General features: G+C 55.6%; 2 protein-coding genes across 8 annotated transcripts in view; one reads left to right on the forward strand and one right to left on the reverse strand.

Annotated features, from left to right (window-relative positions):
• The first annotated feature begins 1,363 nt into the window (after nt 1–1,363).
• On the forward strand, nt 1,364–22,025 carry Tmc6 (transmembrane channel like 6). Of its 4 annotated transcripts, none has more exons than XM_045158452.1 (20): nt 1,364–1,491; nt 3,287–3,425; nt 3,528–3,658; nt 3,751–3,846; nt 6,364–6,522; nt 8,048–8,153; nt 8,289–8,382; nt 8,553–8,810; nt 9,004–9,194; nt 9,781–9,925; nt 10,719–10,934; nt 11,264–11,412; nt 11,517–11,696; nt 13,507–13,602; nt 13,755–13,830; nt 14,280–14,413; nt 14,523–14,699; nt 14,785–14,863; nt 16,786–16,853; nt 17,875–22,025. In XM_045158452.1, the coding sequence occupies exons 2-20, from the start codon at nt 3,370–3,372 to the stop codon at nt 17,978–17,980; spliced, it is 2,517 nt and encodes an 838-aa protein (XP_045014387.1). In that variant the 5' UTR covers nt 1,364–1,491; nt 3,287–3,369; the 3' UTR covers nt 17,981–22,025. The 4 variants fall into 4 exon arrangements, with proteins under 4 accessions (XP_045014387.1, XP_045014386.1, XP_045014385.1 ...); XM_045158451.1 differs by lacking the exon at nt 1,364–1,491 and adding an exon at nt 1,777–1,903; XM_045158450.1 differs by lacking the exon at nt 1,364–1,491 and adding an exon at nt 1,825–1,964.
• Tnrc6c (trinucleotide repeat containing adaptor 6C) overlaps nt 21,259–24,566 on the reverse strand; it is an 86,348-nt gene continuing 83,040 nt past the window's right edge. For all 4 annotated transcript variants that reach the window (XM_045158449.1, XM_045158448.1, XM_004655230.2 and 1 more), the window contains one exon: nt 21,259–24,067. In XM_045158449.1, coding sequence (XP_045014384.1) covers nt 23,707–24,067 — 361 coding nt within the window. In that variant the 3' untranslated portion in view covers nt 21,259–23,706. The remainder of the gene's footprint in view (nt 24,068–24,566) is intronic.

The raw sequence follows: 24,566 nt of genomic DNA on the forward strand, positions 1-24,566 counted from the left end.
GGCACTTCCTGGGCGCAGATGGGCCCCGAGGTGCGTGGCAGCGCCGCGCGCTGGGGATGGCCTTCCTTCTACCCCGCACCGTTGCTTGGGCTCCAGGCTCCTTGTGGCCGGGCTGACCCCAGCCGAAGCAGCTCCCGCTTGCCCGCCCCTTTCCGGCCTCCCCCTCCCCCCCCCCACCCCGGGCCTGGCCGGGCGGGGCTGCGTCGTTGGGGTGCACCCGCCAGCCAGTTATCTGTCCTCTGCAGTCACCCAGAAGGGCGCGATAGTGACACGATGGCGGGCCCCGGCGCACCGAGCTGCTGCTGGCTCTCCAACCCTTGGCGTTATTTCTGAACTTCCCGCCTCGTCGGGGGCACCGCCCTGCCCTCCCTGCTCCTGGCGCCGGGCCCGGGCCAGCGCTCAGGAAGCAGCTCCACGCGCGTCACTCCCGGGCTGATTATTCAGGAGTCACCGGGCCGGTCCTGGGTTCCCTGGGAGGCTCAGCAGCGCGGGGCCCTTCCTCCCTGCTCCCTGGCTTACTTCTCTCTGCTCTGCCTCTGCTCAGCGCCTTCGGGGGTCCCAGAACCCTGCCTGTGCCAAGTCCCAAGGGGTCCTTCACGCAGTGGGCCGATGGCTAAGTAGGTCGTGGCCAGGAGTTCCAGCAGGGCGCATGAGGAGGGCTCCCCAGCGGAGGCAGTCGGCAAGCTGGGGCCCAGGTCATGCAAGTTCAGTGTGATGCCATCAGGAGGAAGCGGGGGGAGGGAAGGCTGGGGCTGAGGGCCGGGGAGCGGAGCATGGGGTGGGGAGGGGTCTGAGCCTGCTGGCTAAGGTGTCCCTGTCTCGGAGCAGCCCGAGGGAACTCAACTTGAGGATTTACAGGGACAGCTGCAAAGACGCCATCGGCGGTCTCTCCCTCCTTGCCTACGGCAATCCCATCGCTTCAGGACGTGCCATCTGGTGCCATGCTCTTCCCTTCTGCTGCAAGTTCAGGGTCATCCTGCCAGCCACTTGGGGAAGAGGGCTCAAAGTCAGTTTAGTCCATGGAGCTCGGGGCTGGTGGCACCCCAGAGGCTGGTGAAGGATTCTCAACCTCACTGACCTCGGTTGTGAGACAGGAAGACCGCTGCCTACGTTCTGGATTGGGGGAGAATCAATCGTAGAAAACTCAGGCGTGGGAACAGCATTAGGGGACAGACACCAAGTGTTACTTTCGTTTATTTTTTCTCCCCTCCCTCCGGCTGCGCACCTAGAACGCAGGAAGCTGTCAGAAGTGTAGCTGGCGTAAGCCCTTTCCTGGGGGGCGGGGGGCATGGGCAGAAGTTAGCAGAGGCTGGGAGGCGGCTAATCGCACGTGGAGCAGCTCGGTTCTACTGGGAAAACCTGGGAGGTGGGCGTGTCTGGAGAAACCGTCCCGGTCAGAAACTTGGGGCAACAACAGTCCACAAAAATTATGGACTTCAGCCCGGGCGGATGATGGCACGCGCCTTTAATCCCAGCACTCCGGAGGCACAGGTAGGAGGATAACCGTGAGTTCGAGGCCACCCTGAGACCTACACACTGAATTCCAGGTCAGCCTGAGCGAGAGCGAGATCCTAACTCGAAAAACAAGCAAAATTGAGGACTTTATAGACCCAGACACTATCGCTCAGAGTTCAGGGTAGGGCACGCGGAGGGGAGAGGGTGTCCAAAGCTGGCGGGCACCCGGGCACTGCTGTGGAGAGGCGGGGTCCCCCCTCGGGCAGGAGCTGGTCACGTGACCGTCCGGGCCCGCCGCCACGTGGGCGGGTAGAGCGGATGCTCCGCCCGCCAGGCCCGGGACGCTCACTGGTTGCCCCCTTGGGCCTCTGGTCACTCCTCCTCCTGGCTGGACACCCTCAGGTGGAGTGTCCTAGGCCGCGGCTTCCGGCGGCCCCTGGGCGGACAGGTGAGCGGCTCGGGGCGCAGGGCCGCTTCTCCCTGGCGTCTCCTGGAGGCGGGTGACCCAGGTTCGTTCTCCCCTACGGCGGCTGGGGACACTTGGTGGCCAGGGTCCCCTCCCCGGGTTTTCCCCGGCGGACTGGCCGGTGCCAGAACTGGGAGGGGACTGGCAGCCCTCGCCCATCCCCGCAGCGGCTCCAGGCTCCGAGTCTCCGACCCCCACTCGGGAAGGCTCCGGGCCTGCGTGGCCGCCGGCCGGGGCTCTGGTTCCTGGAAGCCTGACTCCTCCCCGCCCGGCGCAGGGCGCAGAAGCTGTGCGCCCCGGAAACCGCGCGCACCTGGCAGGCCCGGCGCCCAGTCCCTCGCCTTGCAGCTTCCGAGCAGGCGCACATCCCCCACCCCCTGCAGAGGGCATCTAGGGCAGCCCGAGGGGCCTGAGCGTGGGAGGTATTGAGCGTGCGGGACGAGATCTCAGACCCGGGCACTGGAAGGCCCTTACCCCGCCTAGCTGAGCTGCCTTCCACCCTACTGAAACTCGGCTCTAGGTTGGTCTCCCCGCCTTGTGCTCCCCAGGACCCACACTGAGCAAGGGTTGTGTGGCTAGCTTGTGCCAGTCCCCCGGGATGAAGGCAAGGACAGAGGACAGGGCTGGGCCTGAGTCTTTGGGGACAGAGCCCTGCAGGAGTCCCTTGGTGGACAGCTATTTATGCAGCCCACTCCCTGCAGGCAAGGGGCCTGGAGGACTAAGCAAGCCCCAGACAATGTAGTTTTAGTTTCTCACTGCCTGGTGACCTCAGAGCCAGGACAAAGAGGCCTTGTGTTGGTCCAGCACCCTCCCCCAGTGGGCACTGCTTTGTTGGAATGTAAGGAGACAGTCTCTCGGAACACTGGGACCTTGGAGCACCCACCCGGATTAGAGTTGTGGGGGAATGGTGGGTGGGGGAGGGCGGAGCACCCTCCAGTGTTTTGCTTCTGCTGTGTTGGGCCCCAGTCAGCTGCTGGGTAGGATTTCCTGTTAGAGGAAGCACTTTGGGGTCACAGAGAGCCCAGGAAAGGCCTCTCAGCTGCTGTGCCCCTTCTCCAAGAGGGAGGTTTCCCCGGGGGCCCCACCCTGGGAATCAGCCTGACAGGGGTAGTGTCCACAGGCCTGGTTTCCAGGGACTGGCGACATCCAGGAAACTGATGGGGAACTGCAAGCCTCACACCCTTCCTTCCTCTTCTCCCCTCCCACTCGGTCCCCTGTGGTGGGAAGGTTATTTGGAGCCACTCTACTGACCATGTGTTTAGCTATGGGTGCAGGGTGGTGCTACCGTAGCACAGGCTTCCCAGGGAGTGAGGGGTTGGCACACATGCCAGGCATTGAAAACCATCTTTCTCTCTGTCCCATCAGATGGTCATTTGGAGGTCCCGGGGATTGTGCCCAGGTTTGAAGCTGCCCTAGGTCTCTGCACTGCCGAGGTGTGCGCCACAGACATGGCTCAGTCGCTGACTTTAGTTCTCGATGTTCCAGAGACCACAGGAGACCAGGAGTAAGCGCTCTGGGGCTTGGGGCAGCTGGGTGTGATGAATTACCCTGCTGGAGAGGGCTAAGAGCCAGAGCCTGGATTCCCACACCTGCTTCTCCTTACTAGCCTGGAGCCCAGCCCCTATGAGGAAAGGGAGGTGCATGACTCCTTCCACCGGCTCATTCAGGAGCAGAGCCTGCTGGCAGCACAGGAGGGGCTGGAGCTGCTGCCAGTGGGCAGGACGGCAAGGGCCCCTGGTGAGTGCCGGCCTGGATGCTGGTGGGGTATGGGCAGCCGGGAGGCTAGTGTGGGTGAGGCATCTGAGCTACAGCATCTCCTTCATTCCCAGACAAGCGTCACCCGACCCTCTTGGAGCCCGGGGGTGTCCCCGCTTACAGCTCGGCCACACTCCGCATCTTGGCCAGCATGCCCAGCCGCACCATTGGTGAGTGGGACCCTTTGCCCTTGTGCTGGCCTCGACTCCAGCCTGGGGCAGTATCTGGGCATCTTAGGTCTCTAGCTCTGCCTGTCCGATGCCCAGTACAGCCCTGTCCCTGTTGCTGGGTTCTAAAAATGACTTGAGAGTCACAGGGGTAAAAATAGATTCCTGGGAAAGACGTAGAGGTTTCTGCAGATTTCCCTGGCCCTGAGGAGGGCTGAGGGTTGGGGAACCTGGCCCTGCTCTCTGTTGCCCTGCTGCTAATATAGGAATTAGGGGTGTTTTTGAGAGTGACAGAGCTTTTCTTATCTCAGGAATTAGGGTGTCAGTGGCCTCCAGATTCTTATTTTATTTTTATTTTTTGGTTTTTCAAGGTAAGGTCTCACTCTAACCCAGGCTGACCTGGATGGAATTCATTATGTTGTCTCAAGGTGGCCTCAAACTCATGGTAATCCTCCTACCTCTGCCTCCCAAGTTCTGGGATTAAAGGCATGTGCCACCATGCCACCAATGAAACCCATAGACCATAGAGGGTGAAGTTTAGAAAGATTTATTATGTATTTATTTATTATTTGCTGAGGGCGGGGAATGAGAATGGGTGTCTAGTCACTGCAAACTCCAGATGCATGTGCCACCTTGTGCATCTGACTTAGGTGGGTTCTGGGGCATTGAACTTAGGTCCTTAGGCTTCACAGGCAAGCGCCTTACCACTAAGCCATCTCTCTAACCCTAAAAGATTTTATTATAGTGCTTAAGAAAAGGCTAGAAGGCAGAGCCTCCTGCATAGCAGGAGGGGCTCCCAGAAAGGGGCGTGCTCACCCGCTGACCCTGACTGGGGACTTTTATGGGAATTTAGTGGATGGGAACTCAGTTCATCAGTTCAGTCTGCATGTCAGGTGATGGGCACTGCCAGGTTTCTAGGAAACAGAGTGATCCCATTACATTCCTAGGAAAGAATGATCTTCCTTGGAAAGGAGTGAGCTTTCAGCAATCTTCAGGCATTTAAAAAAAATTTTTTTTATTGAGATAGCCCAGGCTAACCTGGAATTCACTATGTAGTCACAGGGTGGCCTTGAACTCATGGCGATCTTCCTACCTCTGCTTCTAGAATGCTAGCATTAAAGGCATGCACCACCAGGCCTAGCTTTTTTTTGACTTTTTTTTGTGTTTCAAGGTAGTGTAATGGGGTGCTTGGGGTTCAGGAAGGTCCTTGAACCCCAAAATTTAGGTTCTTTTCTAGATTTAAAAAAAATAGTTTTATTTATTTATTTGAGAGATACAGAAATAGACAGGTAGAAAGAGAGAGAGAATGGGTTTGCCAGGACCTCCAGCCACTGCAAATGAACTCCAGATGTGTGTGCCCCTTTGTGCATCTGACTTACGTGGGTCCTGGGGAATTGAACCTGGGTCCTTTGGCTTTGCTGGCAAGTGCCTTAACCACTAAGAAATCTCTCCAGCCCTTTTTAAAAAATAAATACATATTTAAGAGAGGGAAGAGGGGGAGAGAGAAGGAGAGAAGGCATGTCAGGGCCTTCAGCCACTGCAAATGAACTCCAGACATATGCGCCACCATGTGCATCTGGCTTACTTGGGTCCTGGGGAATCAAACTTGGATTCTTTAGCTTTGCATGTAAGTGCCTTAGTCTTAATCACTAAGCCATTTCTCCAGCCCTCATTTCATTTTTTAAAAAAATAATTAATTTGAGAGAGAAAGAGATTGAGGCAGATGGAGATAGAATGGGCACACCAGGGCCTCTAGCCACTGTAAACAAACTCCAGACACATGTGTCAACTTGTGCATCTGGTTTTACATGGGTACTGGAGAATTGAACCTGGGTCATTTGGCTTTGTAGTCAAGCTCTGTAACTACCAAGCCATCTCTCCAGCCCCCTCTGACATTAAAAAATATATATATTTTAAACTGGGTGGTGGTGCATGCCTTTAATCCCAGCACTCGGGAGGCAGAGGTAGGAGGATCACCGTGAGTTCAGGGCTACCCTGAGACAACATAGTGAATTCCAGGTCAGCCCGGGCAAGAGTGAGACTCAACTTCGAAGCAACATATACGTGTGTGTGTGTGTGTGTGTGTGTGTGTGTATGTGTATGTATGTATGTATATATGTATGCATATTTGCAAGCAGGGAAGGACAGAGGGTGGGGGAGTAGCCTTCAGCCATGCAATGAACTCCAGATGCATGCACCACTTCGTGCATCTGGCTTATGTGGGTGTGGGGAATAGAACCAGTATCACTGGGTTTTGCAGGCAAGTGCCTTAACCGCTGAGCCATCTCTCCAGCCCCTCTTCTGGCACCGTTGGCTTCTAGCAAGGTGGAGATTGCTAGGACCTCTTTAGGGAAGGAAAGATAAGGAAGAGCCACGCTCTGTGCCATATGTTTAGACGCCCTCACACCTCCTGGTTTTGGGGGAAAGACCAGATTGCCCCTAACAGGTTAAAAGACATTCCTCCCGTTTACATTTGGGGGCCCTGTTACCCCTCAACTGCCTCATTACCTGCCTTTGTAGGCCGCAGCCGTGGAGCCATCATCTCCCAGTACTATAACCGTACGGTGAGACTGCGCCGCAGGAGCAGCCGGCCCCTGCTGGGGAACGTGGTGCGCTCCGCCCGGCCCAGCCTCCGCCTGTATGATCTGGAGCTAGACTCCACAGCTCTGGAGGAGGATGGTGAGTGAGTCTGTTGGGAGGGGGTCTGGCTGGCGATGGGAGGGGGGTGCAGCAGGGCCAGCAACCCCTTGCAGCTACTTGAGAGCCTCTCCCACTACGCACCTCCCTCAGAGGGACTGCAAAGGGCATGTTCAGGGCCGGCAAGTGTTGGGTCATGTTTGAGGCACACATTCCACTAATGCCCTCTTAGCAGAGTGTTGGGGATGCCAGGTGAGGCCTTGGCATGTGATGGTGCTCTTGGGCTCGGGAGCCTATTTGCAGCTCCTATGTGGGATACCAGTTAGGCAGTAAGCAGGTGACTGATATGTAAGCAGGAGAGAGGCTGCAGCAGAGAACCCTGGAGCCAGCCCAGCCTCCAGGGGTTCAGGGAGGCGGAGACATGTGCCAAAGCCCTGAGGTTGGAGCATATCTAGCTTTTCTCAGCAGCTCACAGGAGCTGGGAAAGGGTCTTAGAAACAGGAGATCCCAAAGCCAACCTGCTTGGTGGGTCATAAGCAGGCAGGGCATGGTAGAATGGGCTCGGAGTCAGCTGAATGTTTTTATTCTGCCATCTTTGAGCTTCCCTCTCTTCCTCCCCTCCTGTGCTGGGATGGAACCCAGGGTGGGCACCAGGCATGCTAGGCAAGATACTCTACCACTGGGCTATCTCCTAAGGCTTGGGTGTTTTGAGATAGGATCTCACTGTACAGTTCAGGCTGGTCTCGAACTCACAATCCTCCCGGTCTGAGGATTATTTCTTTTTTTTGCTTTTCGAGGTAGGGTCTCGCTCTAGCTCAGGCTGACTTGGAATTCACTATGTAGTCTGTCAGGCTGGCCTCCAACTCACAGCGATCCTCCTACCTCTGCCTCCCGAGTGCTGGGGCTAAAGGCGTGCGCTGTCAGTCCCAGCCTGAAGATCATTTCTCAGCTTCGAAGTTGGGATTAGAGTAGTGCTCATCGCCTGGCTAGTCAAGATGGAGGAGACACCTATTCACACTTGAGGCTAAAGGGTGCTGACAACGGCCATGAAGAGGCCACGCTAGCCCAGGCCCCTGGGTCCCTTGTGGCTTTGCTGTCGCTGCGGCGTGCTGGGCGGCTGGACTTTTTAGATGAGCAAGGACGCCGCTGGGTCCTGGAACTCCTCAGTCTTTGGCTTCTCTGCCAGGCTTCCTGAGGAGTGGGTGTGGGTGGGTTGTAGCCTATCACTGGCCAGGCCCTGCCCTCCTCCGTCCACAAGGTCTGAGCACAGCTGGAGTGCAGAAGTTCACAGGGCCTTAAGGGTGCTGGGACTTGGGGGAGATGGGAAGAGGGGCTCCTAGGCTTGAGGGGTGGAGGTGAAGGAGGAGGGTGGTGGCTGAAAGAGTGGGGTTAGAGGGCCAGGAGTTAGCTTGGACTACTGGCCCGGGTCTGGCTTTGGCCGTCCTGGCGGAGAGGAACCATCTAGGCTTAAAACAGGCTGTAGAAGAGAGGACCGGGCTGGGGGGTGGCTGCAGGGCCCTGGCCCTGGGCAGCAGGGGATGCTGGACACTGGTCGCCCTCTCGACAGAGAAGCGGAGCCTGCTGGTGAAGGAGCTGCAGGGCCTGTCGGCGGCCCAGCGGGGCCACATGCTCCGAGGCATGCCCTTGAGCCTGGCCGAGAAGCGCTGGCTCCGGTGAGTGCCCATCCGCTCTGTCCAGGCTGATAGCCACAGCTGATGCCTGAGCCTGCTGTGTGGCCCCCAGGAGGGAACAACGCTCCCTCCCCCCACTGCCACGATACAGGCACCAATGGCTCTATTTGTCCCCAGAGAGAAGAGCTGGGGCCCCAGTGGGAAGCACAAGGGCCACTCCGGTCGAGGGGGGACCTTCTGCTGCAGCCGGCTCAGATACTCCTGCATTCTGGTAGGAGCCTCCTGGCGGAGCGGCGAGGCCGTTTGCTATGAGGCCTGGGTTGGGCGCCTCACCCTGCTGCTGCCCGATGGGATCCGTGTAGCCACAGCTTTTGCCTGGGCTCATGGATGATGGGTCCTGTTGTCGCAGCCTGTAGGACAATCCTGCTACTGTTCCCACAGGCCCTGCACAGCCTGGGGCTGGCATTGCTCTCAGGCCTGCATGCCGCCAGGCCTTGGCGCTACACCCTGAAGCAAATCAGTGGCCAGTTTGGCTCCAGCGTCCTCTCCTACTTCCTCTTCCTCAAGACCCTGCTGGCCTTCAACGCGCTGCTGCTGCTGCCCCTGCTGGCCTTCCTCGCCGGCGTGCAGGCCGCCTTCCCACCCGCGCCCCGCGGCCCGGCCCCCGCCTTCTCTGGGCTGGAGCTCCTCACAGGAGGGGTGAGGTGCTCCCCGCCATCCCTCTGTCACAGCTTCCCTGAGGGGATCCCCACGTGCTGTGACTGAGTATCCCGGCCAGGCCTTCCCTTCTGGTCACCTATGAGAGTGGCCGCTCCGCCTGTGGAGGCCTGCGGGCGGCGGGCGGCGGGCGGCGGGCGGCGGGCGGGCCCCTGACTGCCTGGCCTCCGGACAGGGCTACTTCGCGCACACCGTCATGTACTACGGCTACTACAGCAACGCCACGCTCAGTCAGCCGTGCGCCGCCCCGCAGGACAGTGGCCACTGCAGCTCCAGGGCAGGCAGCCTGCCCTACAGTATGCCGCTGGCCTATCTCCTCACCGTGGGAGCGGTCTTCTTCACCACCTGCATCACCCTGGTGTACAGGTAATGACCCTCAGCCACACACCTCCTTCTGACCACACGCCCACCCTGGGTCAGTGCACTGTCCACCCACCATCATCTGTCCATCTGTCTACCCACCAACCTACCTGTCTGTCCGTCCATCCATCCACTTGCCTACCTACACATCCACCCGCTCATGCAACCGTCAATCTCCCATTCTCCATTGTTCCTGTCTTCACCCATCTGTCTACCTACTTACCTCTCCACATCCACCCTCCCACCCACCCATCCATCCACCATCCACCCACCTGCCCATCAGCCCACCCGTCCATTCGTCCATCCCCATCTGTCCACCCGCTCACTCATCCCTCCGTCCATCCATCCGTCTTGTCCTCCCATGGAATGTCTATGTACCCATCTGTCCACCCACTTACCGCCCGCCCATCCGTCCTCCATCTGTTGGTCCGTTCCCCATCTGCCTATCCACCTGTCCACTTACCCACCCACCTGTTCATCCGTCTTTCCTTCTTGGTCCTCTTTCGCCTAACTTCCTGCCCACCCATCCATCATCTGACCCTGGCATGGCACAGCTAGGGGCTGCAGGGGTGCCCCGTCTCTCTCTCTCTAGCATGTCCCATTCTTTTGGTGAGAGCTACCGGGTGGGCAGCACCAAGGGTGTCCATGCCCTCACTGTCTTCTGCTCCTGGGACTACAAGGTGACTCAAAAGCGGGCCTCCCGTGTCCAGCAGGACAACATCTGCACCCAGCTGAAGGTGAGTGACCAATTGCCCTGCCCACGGCCCTGGACACCACTCTGCCACCCAGCTTCTGCAGATCTGGCCTTCGTAGGACCAAATGGCCACACGGGGAGTCTGGCTGCGAGTTGCCCTTGACGCGTTGGGTCTGTGGGTGTCATCGGCTATTGCTGATGGCACAGGTCTGATGTTGCTGCCCCCCTGCCTCAGCTGGGCTGCCTCTGTGGTGTAAAGCCAGGCCGAGCAACACGCAGGCGTCTGCATTGCAGACACTGGTCTAGTATGTTCAGGCGGGAAGGATGAGGAGCTCGGTCTGCTCCCAGGGGCCCCTGGTGGGGGCTGTGCCCTCCTAGCCTGAAGCTCTTGACTCCAGCAGCACACGACCCCCTTTATAGTCTTTGGGTGACCACAGTGCCTGAGGGGATGAGCACTATGAGATGAGAAGAATCTGGGGTTCAGACTCTGTTGCCAAGTTCATGGGTCTGTTGGACTTCCTGGAAGTGCTTGGTGCGGCTCTGACGTGGCGCATGGGAGCCTCTGTGGGAGGGGCTGGCGGCCACCTATAACTGCAGGGGCCCTGGCAAAGGCCTCAGGCCGGGCTGTCCAGAGGCAGTGGTGGGGAGAGACAGGCCTCAAGGTGGCAGGTGCCCCATGTTTCCTGTGTCCCTGCGGGATTGGATGTGGGTTGGGACCTGGAAGGAAAGGCCAGTTCAGGGAGGGTGGGGCCCGCTAGGCTGGTCTTCATCCCGGCCTGCACGTGGGGTGCGGGTCTACTTGGGATTGGGTGACACGAGCGCATTGCCACCCGCAGGAGCTGCTGTCGGAGTGGCAGTTACGCAAGTGTCCCCAGAGCACGTGTGGGCGGCTGCGGCAGGTGGTCGTGCTGGGGCTGGTGTGGTTGCTGTGTCTGGGGACCACGATGGGCTGTGCAGTGGCTGTCCTCACCTTCTCCGAGGTCATGGTCCAGGTGTGGCAGGGGACCCGGAGGGACCTGGTAGTGCCTCCCCCACCAAGCCTGGGTCCCAAGGTGGTTTTCATATTCCTTTGCTGTCTCACCATTATGGTTTCTTTCCCTCCTTTCTTTCTTTTCCTTTCCTTCTTTTTTTTTCCCCTTTCCCCCCCTCCTTTCCCTTCCTCTCCTCTTTTCTTTTTATGTTGTGTATTTTAGTTTCTCTCTTACTTCCTTTGTGGTTGGAACTGTGGCCTGGACTGGGCTGTGTGTACTGGGGGAGGAAGTGGTGCCACCTGCCAGGTTGCCTCTCCCTTCCAAGCCTCCTTGCCAGGCTCTCTTTGTAGCTCCTGCCCCGACAGGCCACCCTTGTGAACATGTCCCAATGTGTGTCTTCCATGACCCAGCCCTCCCCTGCTGGCCAGGAGGTGGGGCTGCTGGCCTTGCCCCTGGTGGTCAGCGTCCTCAACCTGGGCGCCTCCTACCTGTTCCGTGGCCTGGCCGCCCTGGAGCGGCATGAGTCTCCCGTGCTGGAGGTGTACGTGGCCATCAGCAGGTGTGTGGCCGGGCAGACTGGTGCTGCTGCTGTGTGGGCCTCCGGGGCGCGTCTGCCTGCCCCAGCATGGCCCCTTCAGCCTCTGTGTCCCCCTTCCCGTACAGGAACCTCATCCTCAAGATGGTCATCCTGGGAGTTCTTTGCTACCATTGGCTGGGCCGCCACGTGGCCGCCTTGCCGAGCCGCTGCTGGGAGGACTTTGTGGGCCAGGAGCTGTACCGCTTCCTGGTGATGGACTTCTTGTTTGCACTGCTTGACACACTCTTCGGGGAGCTGGTGTGGAGGTGAGGGGGGCTGCTCGTGGTGTCCTTTGGGCTCCTGGTGTCAACCTGGCAGGACAGGGTGTGGCAGGATTGGCTGGCCCACCGCGCACACGGCAGGGTGGGCTAGGGCGCTTGCCTCCCTGTGCTGTGTCTGTCCGACTGGGGAAGGTCCTCAGATGGAAGAGGACATGCTGGAGGCAGGATGAGTGGCTTTCAGAAGGGAAAGATAGATGAGGTTTCAAAGGTCTGCGTTGTCCTTGAAGTTGGTCAGTCATGGGAGGATGGGAGAGGAAAGGGGAACCTTCACACCCTCGGGTGTGGTGGTTTCAGGTTCTAGCCTTTTGGGTGCTTTTTGTCTCTTTAAAAAATATTTTTACTTTTATTTAGTTATTTGAGAAAGAGGGAGACACAGGGCCTGCAGCTACTGCAAACAAACTCCAGACCCATGCACTACCTTGTGGATGTGGCTTATGTGGATCATAGGGAATCAAACCTGGGTCCTTTGGCTTTGCAGGCAAATGCCTTAACTGTAAAGCCATCTGTCCAGCCCTAGACTTTTTAAAAAAATATTTTATTTTTATTTATTTGAGAGCGAGAAATAGCAGAGAGAGGTGGGGGAGAGGGAGAGAAAGAGAATATGGGCATGCCTGGGCTTCCAGCCATTGCAGATGAACTCCAGATGCATGCATTCCCTTGTGCACCTGGCTTATGTGGGTCCTGGGGAATCGAACTGAGGTCCTTTGGCTTTGCAGACAAGCCACTCAACCACTAAGCCATCTCTCCAGCCCCAGCCCTAGATTTTTAAAATTAGTTACTTTGTTTTGTTTTCTGAGATAGTGTCTCACTATGCAGCCTAGGCTGGTCTCCAACTCATAATACTTCTTTGAAGTGCTGGGATAATAGGCCTGTGTGACCATGCCTGGCCCAAGAGTAAGTAACATTTGTAAGATTAAGAAAAATATCATTTATTTATTTGAGGGAGAGAGAGAGGCAGACAGAGAGAATGGGCATGTCGGGGCCTCTTGCCACTGTAAATGAACTCCAGACACATGCACCACTTTGTGCATCTGGCTTTGCTTGGGTACTGGGGAATTGAATCCAGACTGTCAGGCTTTGCAACCAACATCTTTAACTGTTGAGCCGCCTCTCCAGCCCTAAGGGTTTATTTATTTATTTATTTTGGTTTTTCATGGTAGGGCCTTACTATCCCAGGCAGACCTAGAAGTCACTATGTAGTCTCAGTGTAGCATCGTCCTCCTACCTCTGCCTTCTGAGTGCTAGGATTAAAGATGTACGTTACCACACCCAGCTAAGGTTTTTTATTTGAGGTAGGGTCTCACTGTAGCCCAGGCTGACCTGGAATTTACTATGTTGTCTGAGGGTAGCCTCAAACTCACGGCAATCCTCCTACTTCTGCCTCCCGAGTGCTGGGATTAAAGGTGTGCACCACCACACCTGGCTCCTAAATTTTCTTTTTCTTTTCTTTTTAAATTTTTTTTATTGACAACTTCCATAATTGTAGACAATCGAACTTTTTGCTTCTGGCACTGAGGACTGAACCCAGCACCATGCGCTGAGCTACAGTGCCAGCCCCTCACTTTGTCTTTTAAGGCTTCTGTGTACCGCTCAGGGTGTCCTCAACCTGCTTAGGGAACAGGCTCGGAGAGCCCTGTAGTGCCAGCGCTGGCTGTTGTTTGGTGACTTGTGCCTGCTGGGGGTGGGGAGTGGGCTTGGTATCAGCTGGCACGAGTTCACATGGTCCTTGGTTGTGCACCTTCCTGGGGACAAGGGTTGCCCCTGTCTGTCCCTCAGGAGTGACTCTTCTTCCCAGGCTCATCTCAGAGAAGAAGCTGAAGAGGCAGCGAAAGCCTGAGTTTGACATTGCACGGAATGTTCTGGACTTGATTTACGGGCAGACGTTGACCTGGTAAGTCCTTACCCGCCATTGGTGGTCTACAGGTACCTCTTCCCCCTGGGCCCCAGAAGTCCTTCCTTGTCCCGGGGGGTGGGGGTCGTTGGAGGGCGACGGTGGCTCTGTGTCGCGGGCAGGGTGCTCACCCCAGCCCTCCGTCCCCCTAGGCTGGGTGTCCTCTTCTCCCCACTGCTGCCGGCTGTGCAGATCCTCAGGCTGCTGTTGCTCTTCCAAGTCAAGAAGGTGAGGTGGCGGCAGGGCGGGCTTGGTCTCTTGGGAGTGACCCTGGGCTTCCATCCTTAGCCCATGTGCTTGGGGACTGACAGCCAGGACCTTGGGGGCCCTCATCTGGCACGTCCTCAGCTACACAGTGGGGACAGCGTTCTCGCAGGCCTGAGGGAGGCGATGATTGGGAATCATGAGTCCAGAGCTTTTGGAGTTGTGGTCAGCGGGGATCAGCCCCTGTGCTCAAGCTGAGGCTTGGGAGTGCCTCCTTTGTCTATTGAGGTTGCCATCTCCTGGGTGAGAGGGGTGGGGTCTTGGCTCTGGGTTCTAGATCGAGGCTTCCCTGCGTAGCCTCTGTCTGCCTGGCCCCTTCCACCCTCTCTGAGGTCCAGGTTTGGGGTAGGGGTACCCGGGTGCCCGGGACACGGTGGCCCTGATGGAGTGCAGAGCGCTGCTTTGGTTCACAGGCGAGCTTGATGGCCAACTGCCAGGCTCCACGCAGACCCTGGCTGGCATTGCATATGAGCACCGTGTTCCTCACGCTGCTCTGCTTCCCGGCCTTCCTGGGCGCTGCCGTCTTCCTCTGCTACGCCATCTGGCAGTGAGTTGGCCACGGCCCTGGGGATCTGGCTTTGGAGTGGGGCTTGGACTTAAGAGTCCAAGCGAGTGTGGGGTTGTTGTCCAGGGTTCCCCGTTGCCCTCTTCCCCAGGGTGAAGCCCTCAAGCACCTGTGGCCCATTCCGGACCCTCGATACCATGTACATGGCTGGCACGGTGTGGGTGCGCCGGCTTGAGAGCGCCAGCGCGGGGGCCTCCTGGCTGCCCTGGCTGTACGGCTACCTGGTGGAGAATACCTTCTTCCTCTTCCTGGTGTCAGCCCTGCTGCTGTGAGTGCTGCCGGTGGGTTGGTAAGGCCTTTCGCCTGGGCGGGCACTGCACCGTCAGCTCCAGCCTGAGCCGCTGCCTCCTCAGGGCTGTCATCTACCTCAACATCCAGGTCGTGAAAGGCCAGCGGAAGGTCATCTGCCTGCTCAAGGAGCAGATCCGAAATGTGAGTGCCCCACCCACGCCACCTGTGCCCTCAGTGCTCTGTACAGCCTCCCGCCGTGGCCTCTCAGCACCCACCTTCCCCTGTGCCACCCTGCCTGTGCATCCGTGGTTTTGTTCTGTTGGCTTTTGAGATAGGGTCTTACTCTGCAGCCCAGGCTGTCCTGGAACTCACTGTGTAATCAGACTGTCCTGAAACTCAAGGTGATCCTCCTGCCTCACCACACAAGTGTGCTGGGTTAGGTGTGAGCCACTGGGCCAGCCCCATTGGTGTGAATCTGTGTGATTGGGGTGAAGTAGAGAACAAGTGTGATGTGGTCTGATCTCAAGGAGCAGGGACCCCACTGAGACTGGCCGTGACTGGAAGTAATGTCTGCTTTTGCTGTGGGGCCTGATGTGGGTTTAGATGGTATCCCAAGGTGCTAGGTATCTCTGGGGACCCACATAGAACATGGATCCTCATAAGTCAGATGTAGAATAAGGCTGAAGGAGGTCAGATTTGAAAATAAATATGTTTTTGTTGTTTTTTTTTTTTTTTTCAGGGTAGGGTCTCACGCTAGCTCAGACTGACCTGAAATTCTCTGTAGTCCCAGACTGGCTTCAAACTCATAGTGATCCTCCTACCTCTGCCTCTTCTGGGATTAAAGGCAGTTGGAAATAATTTTTTAAAACAACTTTATTATTATTTATTTGAGAGAGAAAGGGAGAAACAGAGAGAGAGACAGAGAGAGAGAGAGAGAGATTGAAAATGGGAATGGGCGTGCCAGGGTCTCTAGCCATTGCATATGAACTCCAGATGCATGCACCACCTCGTGTATCTGGCTTACATGGGTACTGGGGAATCAAACCTGGGTCCTTGGGCTTCACAGGCAAGCATCTTAACCATTAAGCCATTTCTCCAGCCTGAAAATAATGTTTGTGTTAAATATTTTTGTTTATTTGTGAATAGAGACAGGCAGAGAATGGGTGTGCTTGGGCCTCTTGCCACTGCAAACTCCAGATACCTGAGTCACTTTGCATCTGGTTTTAGGTGGGTACTGGAGAATTAAACCTGCACTGGCAGGCTTTGCAAACAATGGCTTTTAACCACTGGGCCATCTCCCCAGCCTTGTAACCGTTTTTATTAAGGTGGCATGGTAAGCCAGGTGGTGCGTAGTTATAGTCCCCCAACATGTGGGAAGTAGAGGTGGCTGATCAGGAAGTTCAAGGTCACATGAGTGGTGAGTTTAAGGCCAGCATGTGCTATATGACACCTCGTCCCAACAAAACAAAACAAAAGCAGGCAAGCAGGGCATTCTCTCCATTAGGAAGTGGCAGGGCCAGTTTGGAATTGAGTCTTGCTGTCCCATGGGCTCCCACTGTGCAGTTGACCACATCCATCTTTTGGTACCTCTTTGACCTTTTTTTAAAATATACTTTATTTATTTATTTGAGAGAAAGAGGCAGAGAAAGACAGAGGGAGAGAATGGACACACCAGGGCCTGTAGCCACTGCAAATGAACTTCAGATGCATGTGCCCCCTTGTGCATCTGGCTTACGTGGGTTGTGAAGAATTGAACCAGGATGTTTTGGCTTTGCAGGCAAATGCCTTAACCACTAAGCCATCTCTCTTGCCCCCGCTTTTTTTTTTTTTAATACAAGTGAGAGAGAGAGAGAATTGGCATGCCAGGGCCTTCAGCCACTGTAATCAAACTCCAGACACGTGCATCACCTTGTGTGTCTGGCTTATGTCGAACATGGGTCCTTAGGCTTTGCAGGCAAGTGCCTTAACCTCTGAGCCATCTCTTCAGGCCCCTGCCCCTCTTAACTTCTTGTTACCGTGATGTTGCCGGCCCTTTGTGAAGGTGGAATGGGCTGGCTCTGGGTGGATGGAAGGATGGACAACTCCTGTTCTCTCACTCTTCATGCTCTGACCATTCGTTGTAGGAGGGCGAGGACAAGATCTTCTTGATCAACAAGCTTCACTCTGTGTATGAGAGGAAGCAGAGAAGCAGGTGAAGGCGGGGCGGAGGGTCTGTGGCAGATGCGCTGGGAGGGAAGCGGTTAGGTGGGTGGGAGAGGAGAAAGTGGAAAGAGGGCACCCTTGCTGAGTGCCCTCTGCCTCTCCTCTTCATGAGAGTCACGTGGGCTGGCTGCCCAGCAGCCTCCTCCCCTTGAGCCACCTCTGCCGCCTCCCCACCCCCGCTCTCGTTGGTGCCCGGTGGCCCTCTCCTTGGCCCCATTCTCTGTCAGTGCCGTCCTGTCACTGCAGTTAAGCCTGCCAGTGCAGGGCAGTGGCCGAGATGAGTTGCTGCTGCGGGACTCAGACACACTCTGATAGCAGGGTGTTTGTTCTTCAGGCCCCATCTAGGCCTTGACAAGAGGGAGATGGTCTCCTGCCCTTGTACACATGCACCCATGCACAGAGACATGGCTTTTCCTGCCCCCACTGCTCCTACGGGGGAGGGGAACAGATGGAGGCTGACCCCAGAGGCCATGACCGCATGTCCCCCCGGCTGCCACTGCCAGGCCTTGTCCCCTCACCAGAAACTGCAGCCCTGCTCAGGGAAGTGTCTCGGAGCTGAGGCTGCATCTTGTCCATCGTCCACAGCCCTGAGCCAGCCCTTGCGTCTCACGTTCACTCCTCAGGGTCCCAGCCTCAGTTTCCTCATGTAGTGGAGGGTCTGGCACTACCTAGTCCTGACTGCGGATGTACATGGGTTCCTTGAACCCCCGCACCAATGGCAGGCTTTTGTTGAAACAACACGGGCCCCGGTGGGGTTGCTGTGCGGGCTGCACCCCACGGAGCTGTGATGGAAACCAGAGCCTTAGGCTGCAGGAGTGGCTGTTTCCTGCAGCTCAGCCCCTTCCCCCGGGAGAATACCACTCAAGTCCAGGTGGCCGTCTTCAGTGCTCTGGGGGTCCTGATGGCTCCGTTAGGGACTGTCTCTCCCAGAAAGGACTCCAGGTCTTCAGGCACACTCAGGCAGGAGAGGCATTGATGGTGGTTAGGCCCCTGACTTCCTTTTCTGGCAGGCCTGATGCAACCCAGGAGGCCGTCACAGCACCTGCTCAGCTTGCACGTGGAGGGGGTGACTGGCAGGACAGCGATGGTCCTTGCACACGCGCCCAGCACGCCTAGTCACCGTAGCCCTGAAGGCAGAGACGTGGACCTGAGGGGTCATGAGACACCTGGATGGTGGAGTGACCGCTTTCCCTTGAACTGGTGATGGAGCTGCTGCAAGGGTGGCCTGGGGGCTGGGTACCTTGGGGTCCTGCCCAGCCTGAGACTTCCGATTAAGTGGGTGTGAACGGGATGGTGTGTGATGACCTGTGCAGGTGCCAGGGACCTGCTGGCACCATGGCCTGCCCTTCCCCATTCCCTGTGGAGACTTTGGCCTGGTGCTCGCCCTTTGCGGGCTGAGCTGCTGGGAGAGGGGGCAATCTCCTCGTCCAGGGCCGTGGAAGGTCCAGGTGGTATCCAGTGTGAGGAGCCAACGGTGGCGACGCTTAGTGTGATGAGAGGAAGGCGGACTGAGGGAAGGATTCTGAGGGGACGACGTGAACTTTAGGGAGGGGAGCTGCTTGGCAGGGGGCCGAGGCGGCTTGTGGGTGAGAGGCTGGGGGAGGGGCTGCGCTTCAGGAGCCAGCAGGTACTTGGAGGCCAGGGCCCTTCCCCCTGCCCAGCTCGCGCGCTGCTGCCTCTTCCTGGCGACAGCTCATGGGAGGCAGCCGGGTTAATTCTGCAGTCACTGGCTGTAGGCCTGGCAGAAGGGGTTTCCAGGCCTTGGTGACCACTGGCACACTGGAGCTTAGGGACCACCACAGGGAGCTGGCCCCGGCCCTGGGTGGCAACGTTTACCTACACCTGTAGGCTTGAGTGCTGACGGGCAAAATTAGGTGGGCAGTCGAGACTATACCACTACCCTGGGTCTTAACCCATCCAATGTCTTACCCCAAGGCCCGGCCCTGGTGGGTGATGACCTGGCACTCTGCCTCAAGCCCAGGTCAGGATGAGCCGCTGAGAAGGGGGAGCTTTTCCAGGGTGTTTTCTGGTGCATCGCCCTGCACGTTGCCAGTCTTCCGTCAAATGGGCTGGGTGGGGAGGTGCCACAGATGTGGCTGCTGCCCTAGGGAACAGTGGATGAGACCCTTTGTGTGGGTGACCCTTGTCCAACTAGCTGAAGTCTGGAGATGAAGTTGGGTCTTCCCGGAGGACTTCCACTGTCCAGAAACACCCGCTCCCACCCAGCCCTGCCCCGTGCTGCCCGTGCCACCTTGGCCAGCTGAATGTGTGTGTGGGTGTGGAGGGGACTGCGTCTCCTACCAAGAGCTAGCTAGCTTCCCCACTTTTCTTCCCAGCCAGCCATGTGATGCCTGGAGGGCATCCAGTCAGCTGGCTCCCTTGGCTACGCTTAGTGGCCTTCAAGCCCCAGCTTCCCAGTTCATGGCATGGGGTCACTAGCAAGTGGCAGAGCTCCTTCAGTGCTTCACCTCTAAGCCAGACACGTGCTCTGCTAAGGAGCTGCCCCAGGTGCTTCCTGAGGTTTCGCAGGCAGGGAAGGGAGAGGGGGAGAGAACTTTAACTGCCAAATGTGATCAACTTGACTTGGACAGTGCAAACTGCCACTTCAGTCAATGAAAGGTGACTATGGCATATCAGAACAAACACAAAACTATGCCCGTTTTTTTTTCCCCCCCAAGGTAGGGTTTCACTCTAGTTCAGGCTGGCCTAGAATTCACTGTGTAGTCTCAGGGTGGCCTCAGACTCGTGGTGATCCATCTACCTCTGCCTCCCAAGGGCTAGAATTAAAGGTGTGTGCCACCACGCCCGGCTGCTGTTGCTTCTTTTGAGACAGGGAGTCAATGTAATCAAGAATAGCCTGCAACAAGTCATGCATCTGAGGCTGGCTAGCTACAGGCTTCTTGCGCGGGTACTGGGAACACTTCTAAGCTTGGTGTGGAGACCTGGCATGGCGACCCTGTGCAGCTTGCTGCTGCGAAGGATGTTCCTGAGCTGTGAGCTTCCCCCCTTCCCTCTCCGCCCAGCACAGCCCAGCTTGTGGCAGCCCACGCTGTCCCTTACGTCTTCACCTCTGCTGGGCGCTCTGCTCTGCCGTCAGCAACTGTGCTGCGCTGTCAGAACAGCGCCATGATCGCCGCTCTAAGCCCACCATTGCCTCAGTCCTGGGTGCTAAGCCAACTTTCCACCCAGCGTGGTCCCAGGAGGCCTTCCAGCCAGGCCCTCTCTCTCTGTTCTCCACTGTCAGAGTCCAACTTGGCTCCCAAGGCCAGGGCAGTGCCATCTTTGTGAAGCCCGCTGCTTGCTTCCAAGGACGTCAAGGCATGGAGTGGTTGACTGCAGAGACAACGCAAGCCTGGATTGCTGCTTGGCCTGGATGGCAGGGCAGGACCCTCAGTCGGCTCTGCAGAAGCCAGGCACAGACAGGCCCTGGCTAAAGGACTGGCATACAGAGGGGCTTCTGCCAACAGGTCCATGCCAGGCTGCCAGGTGCATCCTGCAGGGCCCAGTGCCCTCTTCTGTGTTTAGTCTCCAGTGATTTCGTCCTCAGTGTTAGCGGCTGTGGGACAGGGTGGGGTCCATCCTCAGAACACGGACTTGAGAAAGCAGAACAAGTATTTCCATTTCCACTGACACCTGTGATTCTGCCAGGGCAACACAGCACCCAAGCCCAACTGCGCTGGCACCGGGGCCTCGTGGGCGTTAGCCATGGCAGTTTCAAGGAAGTAGACGATTAAGTATCTAGCAAACACAGAAGGCTATTACTTTACTTTTTTGGAGGCAGGGTCTTGCTCTAGCCCAGGTTGACCTATGTATTCTCAGGGTGGCCTGGAGCTCACAGCGATCCTCCCAAGTGCTGGGATTAAAGGCGCGCGCTGCCAAGCCTGGCTGTTATTTATTTTTTTTAAGAGTCTGCTGTGCGGCCTGGCCTTGACCCCGAGCTCAGGTACTGCTAACCCTCAGCTTAAGTGTTGGCTGTACAAGTACCACTATGCTCTGCTCTGATTTTTTCTGGACAAAGCTAGGGCTGGAACCCAGGGAGGGAGGGTCTTGTGCATGCAATGCAAATGCTGTACCACTGTGCCACTCTCCAGCCCCTTGTGCCTCAGAGCACCCCCACCCACTGCTGGCTAGGCAAGGACAGCATTTTCACATGCATCCCATTCAGGGGGCCAGATGGGTGCTCTGCATCCCAGTGGTTATCAGGATGTTTCTATTACCAGCAGAACTGAAAAGCACAGTGAGTCATACTGTAAAGACTCTGAGTTTATGACCAAGTGGTTCAGTGTGAATACATGGAATGGACACAGCGGGCAGGGTCATGCTCTCAGTTTTGGGACACACCAAGTAAAAAGGCTGTCTTTGAAAAATGGGGGAAAAAAACTCACTAATTTGAATAGCCAAGAAAAAATTGCAATTTATTAAGATCCAACAAAGCGTTGTACTTTTGAAAGCAATGTTCGGTGCATGTCCAGCAATCACATTCTATGAGGAGAGACATTAAGAGCCACAAACTCGCTTTTTATCTTAAGAGTCACAGACATTTTAAGTTCAAAATAAAGATCCAGGAAAAAGGGGAAAAATTAGAAAAAAACCCCACAAAAATTAAAAACAAACAAGCAAGCAGATCCTTCGCTCCCATCCCCAACTGCAACACGAGGCATTTTTCTACGACGCCGTGCCAGTGGCAGCAAGACAAGTCGTATGTCTGGTGCACACGCACGCACGTGTGCAGGTGCGCGTGCATCAAATATACAGAGTGCACGGAACGGTGATGAGATGTAGTCACTGAGGTCTGCTCCTAACGCGCTAGACATGTGAGAAAAGCCTTAAGCAGTCTGTGCATAGTTCCGACCCTCGAGAAAACCAGCTTCCATTGCTCGCTTGCTCCTGCAGGACTTTTTGTTTTGATAAAACCATTAAAAAGCTAATTTAAAAAATGTAATGCACAAGTTTCCTGATCAAGCAGGCAGGGAGTACAATGTTCATATATTTTTAAAACATACTGGAGGGTATGTTATTCCATTGTCTTTCTTCCTTGCAAAACAATCAGAACATTGATCATTTTTAAAACATAAAGCAATTTTTAATATAAAGCACTCTTCAAACATCTATTTCTTTTGAGTCCATTATTTGGTAAATATGTAACTGCTACACATTAGAGATTAGGGATTTTTCTTTGTTTTTTTTCTTTTTTTCTTTATTTTATTATTTTTTTTTTTGTTTTTCATTTTTTAAATAACATCTTCAGTGCTAGGAGTTGGGTTTAAAAATACATGAAATGGTGTGGAGCTGCCCTCGGGAGCCCTGGCTTTCCTGAGAGCAAGCGCGCCGGCATGTGCAAGACAGTGACCACAACGCCTCGTCACCTTGAGGAAGGGAGAGGACAATCGACAGAGTCCACGACGATGGCCGCAGGGGGACAGCAGTGTCCCATCCCAGAGCTCTGAAGAGACGTATCTGCATTCTGAAAATAGGTTTCTTTACGGCGGAAGTCTCTTTTTTTTTAATTCCTTTTTAATTTTTTTTTTTAAAGTCAGAAGGAGAAAAAAAGGTCTGTAAACAGGTAGGAGCATGAACCACAGCTCCTCCGACAGCGGTCACAACCACGTCCAAGTGCTGGCTTCCGCTCCCGTCGCGGACGCCCATCTCCACAAGTATCTATGGCCACAGTTCAACAACAGTTCTTTCTCTTGAACTTTATATTCCACATGGAAAATGGTGCAATACTCTGGTAATAATTTTCTTGCATTAGTCCACAATAAAAAGCTGCTAACGGTAGATATCCATATTGTTTCTCCAGAGATTTACACTGTAATTTTAAACGCAATAACAGAGTCCTTGAGTAAACATTTACACATGAATTGTCACCGGCCCTGTCCTGTGAGTTCTCTTTAATGTTTAGGGTTCGCTAAAGGAAGGGCAGGGACACCTCAGTGCAAAGTTAGAAGCTAATAATAGCAACGAACGTTTGACCAATGCGCCAAAAAAAGCATATACTGAATAAAAGGGAAACCCACAGCTAAGTCCCTCACACACTCACACGCGCACATAGGAAGCGCGTACAGTGCAGGAGCATGCGCGCGCACACACACACCCACACACACCCCTTCACACATACACGCACACGTAGGCTATGAACTTAGAAGTTTTTCCTAGAGCCTGTTTTCTGTGTACTGATGTCGACCTGGAAGTGTAGAACTCGACTTGGAAAGTGTTCACATTTCATTATTGGCCTGCTGGATTCAAGTATTTGCATGTTTGATATGTCTTTTTTTAACTTTTAAAAAATATTTTTTGGGATTAAAAAAAATGACATGAAAAAGTAATGAAACAAGGGTAATGTGCATAGGCGGATCTAGGGGGACAGAGAGCAGCCGGCGTCCGGCCTGTCGCTCGGCTCTGCCCGTGACCACCCACCGCCTCTGGAAGTGTGCATAATCGTCACAGGCTCGCTTCGGCTTCGGCTTCGGCTTCGCTGGGCTTCGGTCTCCTCACCCGCCTGCCCGCGGTAAAGTAACCCTTTCCAGCCACCATCTGAAAAGTGCCCTTCATGACAGAACTAGTCTAAGCAGCTTTTATACTTAAAACTCAAAATGACAACACACCATACAAACACAAGACGACACAAAATAAAAAGCTATGAGTAACATCCTGTCACTAGCACATGACACTGACCAAACGCAGCCCGCACTGTTCAGGACAGTTCTCAAGGGCCATGGCCAAGGTTCATCTTCAGAACTGGACAGAGGTACTGGAAGGGGCCAAGGGCAACTTGTCCGCCGGGTGGAGCCACAGTGCCAGCCTGGCATGGTGGGTTCTCTTCTTCCCGACGACTGTGGTCCCTAGATGGACTCACCGCTGAGCAGGTCCCCGGGCAGCAGAGTGCCTAGTGGTGTGGGACTACCAATCACCCTGGCTTCGTCAGCACTGGGTGGGCCCCACAGGCTGCTGGAGTACTGAGGCACCCCGCCCCACAGCAGCTCACTGCTGCCTTTGCCACTCAGGCACGGGGTATTCCAGTGGGCAGCATCGCTGCGCACCAGGCCATGGGTGTTGCCTGAGGCACCAAGTCGTGGCTGGCTGCTCCCACTGCTGGACTGCCAGCTGGAGGTGGGTGGCAGGGCTTGGCCTTGGGCCAGGAACCGGTTCACTTCATCTTCACTGGCAAACTCAGCCAAGATGGTGGTGTTTCCCAGCACACACCTGGAAAGCAGAGATAGGTGAGTGTCACCCTGGGTCCCGAGGCTATACCACCGCCACTAACTCCAAGTTGATGGGCTTTCCTTCAGTGTGTAAGGTGCACTTAAAAAAGTTCTTTTAAATTACTTATTTATTGAGAACGAGGCACTGCAAACAAACTCCAGATACATGTGCCACCTTGTGCATCTGGCTTCTGTGGTCTAGGTCTGGGTGCTTTGGTTTTGCAGGCAAATGCCTTAACCACTAAGCCGTCTTTCCAGCCCGAAAAAAATTATTTGTCAGCTGAGAGAGACAGAGAATGAGCCTGCCAGGGCTCCTGCTACTGCAGTCATTAGGCTCTTGAACAGTCTTGCCAGCTCTGGGGTGTGTGTGTGTGTTTCAATAAGCCATTAAACGGGGGAACGGACTGGGGTGAGGGCTCAGTGAGAGCACTTGCTGCTCAAGCCCGAGTAATGGGGCTTCATATCCGGACCCCATGAAGAACAAACAAACAAATGAAAGC

This window comes from Jaculus jaculus, chromosome 9 (genome assembly GCF_020740685.1).
Source record: "Jaculus jaculus isolate mJacJac1 chromosome 9, mJacJac1.mat.Y.cur, whole genome shotgun sequence".
Lineage (NCBI taxonomy): Eukaryota > Metazoa > Chordata > Mammalia > Rodentia > Dipodidae > Jaculus > Jaculus jaculus.